We start from the raw sequence: 15,090 nt of genomic DNA, 5'->3' as shown, positions 1-15,090 counted from the left end.
ACTATGCCCAAAGGAGGTGACCAGAGGGCCAGTCTTTGATGCATTCTACTCTGTTCATTTATTCCCTTTAATGTATGAGTTAATGATAGGTTATTTCAGCAAGGGTGTTCATCTCTAGTGTATTCTTTACACAACTTAAAATGTTGACCCTCAAGACTGTAGGAAAATCCTAGAAACACAGGTTCATTCATACCACAAATTGCTACTGAGCCCTACTACTGTGTTCAGTCATGGCTCTGGGTAGAGCTATAGGATGATTGTGAAAACAGTTTTCTGAAAGTTTTCCTGGCTGGTTTTTGCCATGACCTGCTAGCACAGGTGGCCTAGCAGATAACATAGCTTTGAGATGTAGTCTGCATTTGCAGAAAATAGTAAATAATATATAAATTTGATTTACAGTTCAGATATACAAAACATATTTATGTAATAACCTAGGCATAAATTTGGGCCAGTGCTGGCTTTGTCTAGAAGTCATGTAACAGTTAATAAGGCTCCTGAGGAGTGGGGAGCAGAAGGGCTCTCACTAGCACTATTGTAGAGTCCAGGATGGCTGCCACTACCACTACTAACCACTGTGCCACTGCCAATTGCTGCTGCTGTTGGGCAGGGGGCCTGAGGGACTGCATGGCAGGGCTGCTCAGCTACTCTGAAGCCATTAGAGCTACTGCCCATGTACTATGCTGACCACCCACAGATGATGCAAATGTTGCTGCTGTACTTTGTCTCTTGCTCCTACAGTAAAGACCCAAATATGTAGGCATTTATCTTGACTTTACTTGGGCCTGCCAAAGGGCATCCCGACTTGTCTGCTGGCTGGATGAACCCTGGCAAGCTTTGAGCTGGTGCCCGACAAGGATACAACAGGAATCAAACAAAAGAACAGTTCACATGCAGCCTAGATTCTGATTCCATCTCCTGCCTTCATACTTGCTGCCTAGGTCAGAAATTGATGTGATTCTTTTTTTCTAACTTCCTTCAGATTTTTACCTTTTCTGTAGGGTCCTATCCAAATACCTTTCTCTTTTCTTTCTTTGTTTCTCCATAAACAGTATCACCATTTAATATGTATTTGTGAGCAGATGTTTAATTATTTTTCTCCTTCTATTAGAGTCAAATCTCCAGAAAGGTGAGGATTTTGTCTGTTTGGCTCACAACTATCCCCAAGTATTATTAGCAGTAACTGGCACATATTTGCTGGTTATTCACATGATCATATGGGCCATTCACGTGGGCATATATACACATGGGCTTTTATCATTCACTTATATTCAATATTGCAAGCCATACATATGTTTTCCTACATAGCCTTGCATAAGTCCCTTATATTGGAGATACAGTTTTAAAAGCCCTAATTGTCTAAATGTGTAGGCATTTATCTTGACTTTATTTGGTTTGCTCTAGCACTCTGTCCTTAAACGAAACTTTTTTTTTCATTATGTTATCTTCAAACATGAAGATACAATTTCTTTATATTCAGGTCATTTATTGTAAGTTACTTCCCACAGAATCCATAACCTTTACTGTTTCCAGCTAAGCATGTCAATTTACAATATCAAGTTCTACAAAACATAAAAAATGATGTCAGATGTTTAGTCTTTCTCCTTTGCAAATCCAATTTGACTTAAAAAACAGGCATTTATGTAAACTAAAGCAGTATAAAGGAATTTAAACTCCAAACTTAATAACCACCCCCTAGTTCTTTCTCTAATATATCTTTATATTTCTCTAAATAGTTGATTTCTCAAAATTAAGGTCTGGATTGCAGTGATTTTCAAAAGAAATAGCTGATTGTACAAAGCCTACAATACAAAAATAATTAAACACTCGGCTTTCTATTTCTCTAGCTCCTGAGAAATACTGACTAACAATGAAAAATGAATAGAAATGCTAGTGGACCTGATCTGAAGACCTGGTTTTCCCACCTACTAGTTATATGGTTTCCAGCCAGCTTTCTCTTTTCTCTTTCTCTTTTTCTCTTCAACTATTTAGAGAAATATAAAGATACATTAGAGAAAGAACTAGGGGGCGGTTATTAAGTTTGGAGTTTAAATTCCTTTATACTGCTTTAGAAGTATAAAGAAGAATAAAATTAACTAGTAACATGATAATTCTAAACTACAGAGTAATAGTCTAATGAAAGGCATGATGGCTTTGCTTAAAGGTGAAGTCCTCCTTATGACTCTTCAAAGTCAATAAAGTTTATAGTACTTTTTCTTCTTCCCAACCCCCTCAATCAAATATATTATAGAAACTAATTTCTATTGCTGTATTTTGACATATACCTTTGACTGTATTGTCCTCAGATTAACCAGGTGAATATCACAAGGCCAGGATGACTGCAATGGAGAGAATTCACCAAGCAGCTGAAGTGTGGGTGTGTAAACCTTCTCTGCCATTAAAATGATGGGATGATTGAGAAAAGAAGAAGTCATGTGGCTAAAGAGGGAAGGAAAGCTGACTGGCTTCTTTTCTTCTTCCTATCAAGAAAAAAACAAAAACACTTAATTACAGATTTGCTCTTCTCATCATATTAACTGAATAACCTGTAGGATTTAAATAGGAAAAAATGCAAACTCTTTTATTACTAAATTTAAAAAAAATATTAGTCTTAGAAAATGCATGGCACATTATCAAGTTCATTTCTAAGCAATACAAGAAAAAGTAGTGTCTACTTAACTCATAAATTAGAAATACCCCTTTTATTCTTGCTTTAATATTAAGAATCCTGATATTTTTCACAAATATTTTAAGACAGGTATAACTTCTTCAAGCTACACAAAACCTTAAAAAGTAGATGAACTGGGATGTTCATGTATCTTTCACATCACATCATCAAATGGTATCTCTTTCCCCTGGGTTTCACCCATCATATTCTCATGGTTTAATGTATACATACACTTAACTAGACTATAAAGTCATGTACTTATCGAAAGCTGTGTACTATAAGTGTTACTTAATGCTACGAATTCCTTTAAAACTCTCAAAATAAATATGGCTTAATTATATACAAAGATATCTATATCAACTTCATCTGACTGTTTTCTTTAAATTTTGGTAAATCATTGTCAATTGTTTCACTCCAATTCATTCCAAAACCGGGAACTGTTATCTATCTTATAGAAGAGTTATCAAACATTTACAAGGTACAAAGTTATTCATTATAGTTTTAATGTTTTCTACGGTGCATACTTATAAACATTTCAGCATAAGTCTATCATGAACATTAGATAAGTCTACCATGACTGGGATATCCATATGGCATGCACAATTATTTAAACCAGTGAGTGAGTACAACCTTAATATTACCTAAGGTATAAAAGCAGAGAAAAACAGTGAAAAGAAAAACTAATTTATGTAGAAAGGTCTTTTGATCACTAAAAACCTTTGAAACAAATTTAATTTTGTATCTTATTTTTTAAAATGGTATTTTACTGGTAAGTTCTGATTTTGCATTCTTTTTGTAATACAGGCTTCAAATCAAAGGCTTAGCTACTATCTGTGTGAAAAGACAAGATTTACAGAAGACACAGAGCTTAAAATTCAGAATGTCAGATTAGCATTAAACATAGGGTGTTAGCAAAGAGTGATGAGCATCTTGCCAAGAGCAAGCTGTAGGTACCATTACAATTCAGACCATAGAGAAACAGAGGGACAGTGCAGTGTTGAGATACTGACAAAAATAATAGATCTGAAAGAATTGTAAAAAAAAATGTATATATCTATTCTAAATTCTCATTTTCAAGAATATATTAAACAGCAAATAATGTTTTAAATAGTGCTGAAGTTTAATGCAGCTTGTAGAATAACATTAAGTTTATTCTGTAATTTATTCTAAATGAATAAAGGGATATATTCAACAAGATAGTTTCAATGCACCCCAAGATCAAAAGACTTCATAATCTAGGTCAGTACTGCTGACAGAAATATTTTCGAGAAATACAAGATTCCAACAAAAAGGAAAACACCTGCTTTGTAGGGTTCAGGAGGCATGAAGGCCATTCTAGGACAAGCACATTCAGGAAAAAGCTCTCCAACTTTGTTCTTTCCTCTTGGAGGAATCCCTGGACATTTCAGTGAGATACTCTGGTGAGCTGTATTTCTCAGAAGCAGTAAACTGTATATTTCCTACTTCTCCAAACCCAAATTTGTTCCCTGACCCTAACCCATATCTGCTGAATCAGAATATCCAGAAGGTGTGGGCCTGGGAAGGTAAAGCTTACCAACTGCCCTTGGTAAATCTCATCTAGAGATTCCCAAACTATTCTGCATCTGTGTCTTTATGAAATACCTTTGCTATTGGAAATTTTGTTTCTTTAAGCTATAAGTGCATTCTCCAGCCTGTAGTAATTAATATACTACTATAAACATCATTTGATTTCGTGTTGGCTATAAGACTTCAGACTTGTATACTTTTAATTGTCTCCTTTCAGCGTATCTGAAGTCAAAATCATTTCCAGCACACGTGGTTCCAAACTCCATCAAGTTGTGGTCATCTCCACTGTGGTGTGGCCCATACTTTACAAGTCATAATTTATTGCTAGACTCCCTAATCTTCAATACTCTTCACTCCACTTGAGTTATCTGATCCCCGAACATCAAAAGTTTCCATTTCTTCTATATCACAACTCACTAAACTATGTAAAATAGTAAAGATTGCTTTTAGTCACCTTTGTTTATTCACTGAAACAAGACATGGTGAGAACTTGATAAGTGTTTGTGGAACTTAAACTATTAATGTCAAAGAAACTAGAACATAAATAAATGAAAACCTATGTGGGGAGAAACAGTGGGATAAAAATATCCTAAAGGGGTTATTGCCAAAGAGACATTTTCTGTTTTCCACTGCAGTTAAACCTTAAGTATCATAACCATAACCTTAAGTCAATCTCACGAATTCAGTCCTTGATGGGTCTCAGCAGAGATTATTCTCAGGATACTCTGGCAGGACCAAGGTGCCCCATGAAAGTACCACTGTCCAGAAAATGTCTACCTCAGCTTCTACCACTGATATTTAGATACTAATGTTTGAGTTGAAAATAAAAACACACCCTAAGAGATTTAAATAACATGTAACATTTTTTAGCTACTATTTGATGTCATTAGAAATTAAAATGAAAGGATAGTAACTGCCAAAACTCAGACTATGACTAGCCTTTGCAATGTTAATCCTAAAATTAAGTCAGGATTTTTTTTAAGTCTTGACATTTAAAATGGATATTAAAATCTTCTTACTTAAAGATTCTAGATGTAGGAACTCTTTGCTTTAGTTATGTGTTACAATTTCACTCAATCAACTAGTATTTATAAATGACTAACACAGGCCTGGAAGTCCTGTGGGGCACATATAAATCAAGGAGACAAGTCCATGAAATCTCAAAGGGGGAACAGAACATGCATATGGTGACTAGACAGTAAGCATTAACTGTGATAAATATAATAGTATAATTGTAACAGCTCACTAACTTACACATTCGTATAACATATTTTGGGTGTTTCTTTTACTAGGAATCTTCGAAGCAGAGAGAGCTAGTCTCTTCTCACAGAGTTTATAGTGCAAAGAAGACAGTGATCAAATAATCACCATATGTGACACAAGCTATGCAACCTCTGTCAACAGACACGGTACAGATGAAGGGGAAATGCTCTGAAAAATCAGACTTTCCATGCTAACTTATGTTATGACCTCCCTTTTTTTGTATAATGATAATATCAAAATATTCTGAGCAACCTTCAGTTTACAATTGGATTGTCTCAGCCTCATAAGGTGCTACCTTGCCCTGACAAGCAAGCACTGCACCAGGGTGAGAAATTCCTCTTGAAGGCAAAAGTGATTTAACAACTGGCTGATTAATAAACGCAAATAGCTATTATTGCAAAGTCTCTAACTGCCCTGAATGGAGGAAAACCCAAATCTCACTCTACTATCTCACATAGCCTTCTATTCAGTTTCTAAAAAATCACTCAAACTTTCTATAATCTAGCCTTTAGATATGGAAATTCACCCAAGAAGCCTAGTCAGAGCTAATCAGGTTTTCTACTGTCTAGACTTCAAAGGAATTCACATAAGCCTTCTAACTAGTTCTTCAAGATTCTACTATCTAGTCTTTAGATAAAAAAATTCACTCAAGTTTCCTATTCAGAGCTAATTAAGTTTTCTTCAGTCTGGACTTCAAGGAAATTCACTTAAACTTTCTAACAAGTTTTTCAAAGAACTTTACTGTAATTTGATTTACAAGAAATTTCCTCTTCTAGCCCTCACTTTACTTTACCCCCTAGAATGTCTCAATGAGAATGAAAGCCCTTAAGTAGTAAATAAGGTTTAAGGGACTTTATTTTGGTTAATTTTCACTGTGATAAATATAGTAATATTAGTCTTAAACTTTGTGAATCTATGTATCTCTTTTAACCTTGATAGATTGATTTCAAAAAGGTTATAATCTCAAAGGTCAAAATGACCCCAGACTATTCTTAGAAAAAAGGTGATTGTGATCTCAACCCATTTCATATGTTAAAGTCATCCCTCAGCCTGCTGGCAATGTATAAAATAAACCTCTGCTGAAGGCAGAGCAGGAAGACTTGCACCCAACTCTGACTCCTGTGTCTTCCTCACGCCAGCTCCCCTTTGCCCCCCAATTTTTGGAATATCTGCTCGCCTATGTCGTTTCCACCTTAGGATCCTGCCTTTATCTGCCTTTCAACAGCTTGAAACAGGGGCAGGTCCCTGACATATATGCATGGTTCTAAGGGAGCATAGAAAAGGATATGATTCATTGAAAAAGTAATTCACAAAATAAGTTCTAATTTAAACTAAGCAGAGGACAAAAGTACATATACAAATGGCTGTGGAAGTGGAATTATAACAGGTACAGGTTTCATGGGCTCCGCCCCTACTCCAGATACTGGAACTCCAAATCCCATCAGTACCAAGGAGAAGCATGCTGGGACATGAGGGCAGAGCTGAGCAGCCAGGCTGGGATAAAACTGGACATGTGGGCTCTGGGGGTCTCTTGGCCTGGTGGTTTGCGGCTGATGGTTTTGGCCCTCAATCAGTTTTCAGCGTGCCAGTGGAGTCCAAGTCAGCAGAACTGGTAGGACATTCTAGTTAACCTATATTTCTCTCTCTCTTTCCCTGGGTTATTCCATTACCTTTCTCCTTATAAATAAATCCATTATTTAACCTTTTGAATGTGTCCATAATATGATTGAATCATAAGCATAAGCAAGTGGGTGAAGACCCACAGACAGGCAACCCAATTCACATCGGGGTGCCCTGTAACAGAATGTGTAGGAAGCACTAGGAATAGGAAGAAAACCCATGGGCCCAGAACACTGGGCAACATGAGGACAGTGGAAGGCAGGATTCATGTCATTAGGGCTCTGTAGGCCATAGTAAGAACTGGGGTTTTTAAAATATCAGAAAGATTAAGCAGGGGAAGGTGAGATCAGATATAGTTTCTAAAAAACAAAAATACTGTTTACTGCTGAAGAACAGATGTGCAGAGCTAGGGAGCAGAAAGGATGTGTATAGGCAACATTCAGGAAAAATACATGATGCTAGTTTAGTTTAAGGTGGGTAACAAAAACGAGTTTACAGATTTGAAATATACAGGCAGCCAATGTTGATGATTTCAACTATGTAAAAATGGCCAGTGAGGGAGAGGTTTCTGTAAGAAATGACTCCTGACTGGATGGAAAGGGATGGTTGATGGTCATCAAGAGGGGAAATACTGGAAAGGGGCCAGCAGAAGGCAGGTTGTAAGAGTGAGTTTTGCATATCAGAACTTGAGACACACTTGAGAATGATAGAAAAAAAAAATACCAGGAAGCAAATAGATGAGTGAGATCAGAGTTTGTGAAACCCAAGCTGGGGATACATATTTGTGGGTTAAATTTATGTGAAGGAAGTCACCAAAGCCATAAAAGTAAAAGAGATTGAGAATAGTAACTATACAGTGAGAAAAGGAGAAGGTGGGTACCATGCTTGATGGTTCTATTGTATAGTCAGGCAGTTTAATGTGAAATGGGGACTGTTGCTTTGAAAAATGAAAGAAGAAAAGCAAATTCATTTTCAATTGATGAACATAAGATTACAATCAGTACACTATGATTTCAAATACATTTTACTAACCAAACTTAAATTTCCTAAGTGCATGATGAGAGCTCTTTAACTCTTATTTAGCCCAGTCCTTTTAACTCATTTCTTTCAAACTTACCTGCAGGAAATGTTGCCTCAGCCTATTCCTTAGTATTATATCTATATAGTAACCAAAAATAAGATGACCTATAAAGAAATCTTCTATGATCTACAGATACATATATACACATATGAAATCTTTATTCTGTGAAGACAGGCTAAATTTATTATAAAGTTCTCAATACTGGGAATTATTAAAAAAATAAAAAAGTGAAAAGTCACAAGCATTTTAGATAGCAAAGGACAATTATCAGTACATGCAAATTACTTTTTTCCCCTTACCATATTTATGGCACTTCTTTTTTCTAGTAGTATTCGAAATAAGCTAGCTGTGATCTTGTTATCATGGACACCTTGGTCAAGGCCACGGTTGTCATCTTGCATGAGTCTTCGATCCATGATAACTTCGATCTGACCTGACAAACAAACAAACTGGTCAGGGTTATTTAATACAAACATACAGAGAAGATAAATCAATTACAAGGCACAGTCTTGGTTTAAATTTCTCTTCCAGTTAGGAGATAGACACAGCCACCCAGAGGACTGTGGGCTGTGTCCTAATAATAGTTAAAGCAGTTAGTATAAATTTATAGAACAGAACTGTATTTCTGCTGCTGTTCATTAATGTCTAATAAAATCTCCTAAGAAAGTTTAAAATGGGACAAGCAGATGAAAATTAATGTGAAAGTTAAAAAAGCAATCTAAACCGTAAATTAAATCTTCCAACATTTTTGGTGGCAGCATTTGGAATTTAAAATGTATATGAAATTCATCAGGAAATGAGTAACACACATGGGGTAATGAGACAACTATAAAGGGTATGACCTGAAAAGGATGTGAAATAAAATTTATGCTACATCACATGGTGAGTCTTTGAAGAAGCCCTAGAACTTAAAGAACCCACAACGTCCACATTCTCTTCCTGATTACATGTCAGTAAGAACACTACTCTGCCTCCTCAAGCTCAAAAAATAGTCATACTAAGGCTTCTTATTGCTTTAATTGTATGCTAATTAGGATATTATATTAAAACATTAAAATATTACCCAGAGCCATAGTTATATATGCAAGATCACACTAAAAAAAGCTGTGTATATTTAAAAAATATATGTATATTGATTCATGCATCCATCTACCTATTCTTTCTTTCTTAATATTATTGTATTAAGTGACTTTGGTATAATGTTACTGTATTAAGTGGCTTTGGTATAAAAGGGCAATGCAGGAAAGATTTTAAGAATTATTACTCTTATACAGATACCCAGTTCTGTCTAGTTCTTTTCAGTTTGGGTATCTGGTACATAACATTGCCACTAATCATCAGAACTTTCATTGCTACTGCCTCCATATTCTATAAGAAAACTGTCTAGAACTTGCTCCTTAGGCACTGGGGCTAGCTATCAACTAAATATAAGGTACATTCCTAGTTTATGTTTCTCTTCCAGTCAGGAAACTAGTTTGATCATTTCACACCCAAAGTAGTAAATTAGTATCTAGCAATTTCTAACTCTTTTCCCTACTTCTAAATGTTAGTCCATATAATATGTGACACTCACTTTTATGCTTGTAACTTTTCTTTTTTTCCTTTCTCTTCATTAAAATATTTTTCTTTTAATTTTTTTAAGTTTTTATTTTTATTGAAGTATCATCATTTTATAACCTGGCTAGTGTTTTGATCATACAGTTTCCCCCTCAGAGGTAGTTACCATAGCACTCTTATCACTGAACCATCTGTAGATCTGTAGTCCTCCACCATAGTCTACTGTGCTCTATGTATCCCCAAGCCCCCAGAAAACTGCAGGCAAATGATCAGCTTTCAAAGACTGCTTTTAAAGTTTGCCTTTGACTGACATACTGTTTGTTTGGTTTTTCTATATTTCACATATGTGTGACACCATCTAGTCACTTTTCTCTATCTGGCTTATTTCATTGAGAATAATTCCCTCCAGCTCCATTCATATAGCTGCAGATGGCATGAGTTTATCTGTTTTAGTCACTGAGTGGTATTCCAGTATGTGTGTGTGTGTGTGTGTGTGTGTGTGTGTGTGTGTGTGTGTGTATACACCACATCTTTTCAGTCACTAGGTACCTGGGTATCTATAGCAGGGCCAGAAGAATGTTCTTGCTCAAATGAGCTTTACCAGTAAAGTGAAACAACACAGTTGGTTCCTCACTGCTATATAAGACTTAATGTCTAGTCCCCTATTTAGAGCCCAACTTTGAAAATTTCAGACAGGATTTAAAATTAGGTGGCTCAAGAGTTACATACAGCAGAGATGTTTTGCTTTGATTTTTAAAAAAATGTCAACATCCCTGGTGGTGCAGCGGGTTAAAGCACAGCACTAAGAAGCTTAAGCCACTTCCGCATGAGTTCAATCCCCGCCTGCCCCGGAGGTGACCCACATGGTGCAGCAGACCTCTCCTGACTCGCCCGCTGCTCCCCTCAGCAGTGTGCTTCCTCGATTTGCCTGTTCTGCTCCCCACTCTGTCTCTGGTGAATCCTCTCACCCTCCGCATCTCTGGCCTATACCCCATTTCTGTATAAATAAATAAATAAAACTTAAAAAAAAAAGTCAACATTTACAACTGAGTGATTTCACAAAAAATTATAAATTCCTGGACTTTCTTCAAACAATGAAAAATTTAGCAACACTGGCCTCTTTCTCCTTGGTACAATGGCCTGGCACTAGGCAGTGGTTGCCCCACTCTGCACAACTATGTGCTCTCTAGTTCACACAAATTTCCAAGCCCCTGATGAATCCTTGACCATTAATTATCTTCTATTAATATTCATGTCTTTATGCTATGATCTCATGATTATGCCTAATGAAGGCCACAAGGAAAAATGTGAAGTAGTGTAGTTTATGTGTGTGAAAGTACAGAATGTACTTTTAGGTCACATATAATATGTGGGCTTGTGACAAGGGTATACCAGATATCAGCACTCATTTACTATCTGCCTTACTTCAGCAAATATTGGCCTTAGCAACAATTAGTATTAAGAAAACTGATTGATGGAATGTAAATGGTAATTAAATATAGGTATTATGAGGAATAAAGGCCTCCCAACATAGGATTTCTAAAAATTAATCAATGTCTACTACCCATCTTCTCTTTTGGAACCCTAAAATTACACTTATCTCTGCATCCCTGTATCAGTATCTTTTCTACTACCTTTTTTCTTTCAAGCTATGGTGCCCTAAAAAGTTTTTGAAACAGAAAAGAACATAAGTTTGAACAATTATCTCCCACTTTGCTGAATCAGGCAAATTATCTAAACAGAATCTGAATTTCCTTGTCTGTTCAATTATGACAAAGATAAGAGACTTGTGCAAATTACCATCTACTAAGAGTAGTGAATTAACTTCAAAAATAATCAAGATGCAGGGTCTTAGGTTCTCCATTCTTCTTCTGAAGATTGAGGAAATTCATTATTTCTTATTTTTCTCTCAATCCCCAAATTAATTAATATTATGGCTCTCAAAACAAGAAATCTGGAGATGACAATTGAAATATATCGCCAACAGAAAATAACACACTTGGAATTGAAGTGCATAAATATAAAAAATCTAAAAAATACATACCACTTTTCAAACTTGAAACACCCAGAGACTGAGCAGAGAGCAGAGATAAGCGGTACTCGGCATCCTGGATATAAACCATTGTAGTCATTGGATAGACATTTGCCTGAAGAGGCAATTTGCTCATTGTCATTCTAGGTTGAATCTGTAAGACCAAATAAATCCCTTTAAAAAAAAAAGAAATCAGTAATACTTATATGTGTACTTTAAAAAGTTAGTAATGGGGGCCCTCCCTGGTGGCGCAGCGGGTTAAAGCACAGCACTAAGAAGATAAAGCCATTCAGCATGAGTTCGATGCCTGCCCTGGAGGTGACCCACATAGCATGGCAGACCTCTCCTGACCCGCCCACTGCTCCCCTCAGCAGTGTAATTTGTATGTTCAGTCTGTTCTGCTCTCCACTCTTGTCTGGTGAATCCTCTTACCACCCCTGCACCTCTGGCCTTTATCCAGTTTTGTATGCATAAATAAAGAAATCTTAAAAAAAAAAAAAAAAGTTCATATTGATTACAGATCTTCCCCAAAGAAAAAAAGGTACACCTTCCTTTCTCAGTCAGAGGGAGAACTAGTTTAAAAATTAAAACATTCCGGGCCCTCCCTGGTGGCTCAATGGGTTAAAGTACCATACTATGAAGCTCTCAGAAGCCACTGCAGCACAAGTTTGATGCCCAGCCAGGGAGCTGACCCACATGGTGTTGCAGACCTGCCCGCTGCTCCCCTCGGCAGTGTATTCAGTACATCTGCTTGTTCTACTCCCCACTCTATCTCTGATGGATCCACCATACCTCTGGCCTGTACTCTAGTTCTATAAGCATAAATACATAAATCTTTACAAAAAATTAAAACACTCCTCAAAACAACATAAAGGAAAAGGATGAGGATCTTAGATAACAATTTTAAGTAAGAAAAATAAAATTTGTCACGATGTTTCAAACAGGCTTTCCTCAGGATAAAAATACTTAACAAAAGTCTTTTAAGCTCTCCAATATTTGCATAAAACAAATTATAATGGTATTAAGCATTCATTTCTGATTTAAAATTAACATACTACTTTTGTAATGAATGCTAAGCATAATAACTATTCCCTTTCAAGAAACATCTTATAATTCTTAAATCACTTTTAATAAATACCACAGATCTCCTTATCAAATCCTCTAACATATGATATTATAATAATCATATACATATTTATTTTTAAAAACTAATCAATGATTACTCTTTCTGTTCAGTTTCAGTGTAAACAGTTTTCAAATGTCAATTTTTCTTGTTTTTGTATCCAAATGTATGAAATAAGACTAAATTCATTTTTTGAGAAATGCCTTAAGTGAGTCAGGTTTAAGGAGAGTCACTCAGTTCTCAGAAGGACACGTCAAGTAGAGACCCTGCTATCAGGAATCTTATTCACAAAATATTAAAAATGCTATGTCTTTTAAATTCCTGGAAGTTGGGGAATATAAAGTTAACATTAAAAAAAGCACAGTACTGGGTATTTCAAAAAGGAAATCTTTAATATTTACAACCCTGTGATATGTCCTCCAGCTTACTGGTTGTACTGAATAGTGCCTTGCCTAGTCCCCCAAACCCAGGCCATTTTCACCCAAATGCTGAGTGAATGTGATTTTATTTTGGAATAGGGCCTCTGCATATATAATCAGTTATACCGGATTAGAGAAGGCTCTAATCCAATGACTCCTGTCCTTGTAAGAAGAAGGAAATTTGAGCAGAGACACGCCTAAACTCACATGGAGAATACCACGCGACAACAGAGGAAGAGACTGGAGTGATGTGTCTGTAAGTCTAGGAATGCTGAGGATGGTTTAAAATCACCGGAAGCTAGAAGAAGCAAGGAAGGGAGTATGGTCCTGCAATGGTTTGATTTCAGATTTTGTGACCAGAACTGTGAGGGAATACATTTTTGTTGTTGTGAACAATCTAGCTCAAGGTATTTATATCGTAATGCTATGAAATTAATAAACTGGTGAAGAAACTGTAAAGTATGAAAAAAGAAAAACTAGTTTAAAAGAATTCCCCTTTTCAATTACAATCTTCCCATTTCAAGTTATACTTATAAAAAGTCATATTAAACTGCTGTAACTGTTATCTTCATTGCTCACTGGTAGGGTCTAGATGCCTAGTTTTGATCAAGTATTCTTCTTTTCAAAACTTAAAAAAAATGGCCTTTTTAAAAAGCAGACATAGTTAGATTATAAACTTAAAAATAACATTTTCCAATTTATTCAAAAGCACAATCCTTAAAAATAAATTAACATTTTTATTCATTTTCACTGTTTTTTTTTTCATTCAGATATACACCCACACCTAGAAATAATTGCTTCTGTAAGGTTTAAAGAAAAGTCTTCCTTTTATATACAAGAAAAATGAATCACCATAAAGTCAAGGGCTCATTTAACAACCATACAGCTGAAGTAGAATTAACATGTTAATTCAAAATGTATGCTGCAATTTTTATGCGTTGGAAAAGGACTAAATTTAACTTTTGCAGGAAATCATAAGAAGAGAAAATAATCACAATCCTTTTCACTCATTTCAGTTAAAGACCGGGAGGGGGGGGGCAGGCAAAAAAAAAAAAAAAAACTTCCATGAAATTCTTTCTATTTATTACCAGAAATTTCTAAAATACTAGTGCCTCAGAAACACAGCTTTGATGGTATCATTTTTCAAAGACATGCTATAACACATACACTTAGAATAGAGAGCTGTAGGTAAACAATTAAAAACTTGGTAGTTAATTAGATTAACTATTTGAAAAATATTTATGAACCAATTTCCTTATTACCATATCAAACTACTTGATGAACTTTTGATTAAAGACATACCTACTCAACATTTCTAAATAGATGGATACTTGCATTTGTATATCAATATCCACATATGTATGTGTATACAAAAACAGACCTACTCAACATTTCTAAATAGATGTTTACTTGTATTTGTATATCAATATCCACATATGTATGTGTATATAAAAACAGACATATATCACTATGCAGAGGCAAGATTTTACTGAAATCTAGAAGCCACTTATTATTATACATTAAAAAGTAAATATGGAATAACCAAAACATTCACGAAGTTCCTTATGAGGATAAAAAAGATATAAATTCATTCATCTCTAGTTATATTTTCTATTAGATAAATGCAGACATATTTTGGCATCACAGTGTTTATAATGCATAATGTCATTAAAATTTCCTTTGAAACAATAAGCTCTCACAAATTAATGTTTTAAAAATCTCTCAAAGTCTCTTCTGACTTTGGAGTTCTGGTTGAATACAGAGGTTACAAGTATCTTTTAA

At 35.5% G+C, this 15,090-nt stretch overlaps 1 protein-coding gene across 1 annotated transcript in view; it reads right to left on the bottom strand.

The window, feature by feature from the left end:
- MAN2A1 (mannosidase, alpha, class 2A, member 1) overlaps positions 1-15,090 on the bottom strand; it is a 162,456-nt gene that overhangs the window by 10,929 nt on the left and 136,437 nt on the right. Inside the window, exons 18-20 of the mRNA XM_004678365.2 lie at positions 11,779-11,920; positions 8,477-8,610; positions 2,283-2,477 (exon numbers count right to left, since the gene is read on the bottom strand). Coding sequence (XP_004678422.1) covers positions 2,283-2,477; positions 8,477-8,610; positions 11,779-11,920 — 471 coding nt within the window. The remainder of the gene's footprint in view (positions 1-2,282; positions 2,478-8,476; positions 8,611-11,778; positions 11,921-15,090) is intronic.

Source organism: Condylura cristata, unplaced genomic scaffold (genome assembly GCF_000260355.1).
Source record: "Condylura cristata isolate star-nosed mole 26May11 unplaced genomic scaffold, ConCri1.0 scaffold00007, whole genome shotgun sequence".
NCBI classification, from domain to species: domain Eukaryota; kingdom Metazoa; phylum Chordata; class Mammalia; order Eulipotyphla; family Talpidae; genus Condylura; species Condylura cristata.
This window is presented reverse-complemented; position numbering and strand designations above follow the sequence as displayed.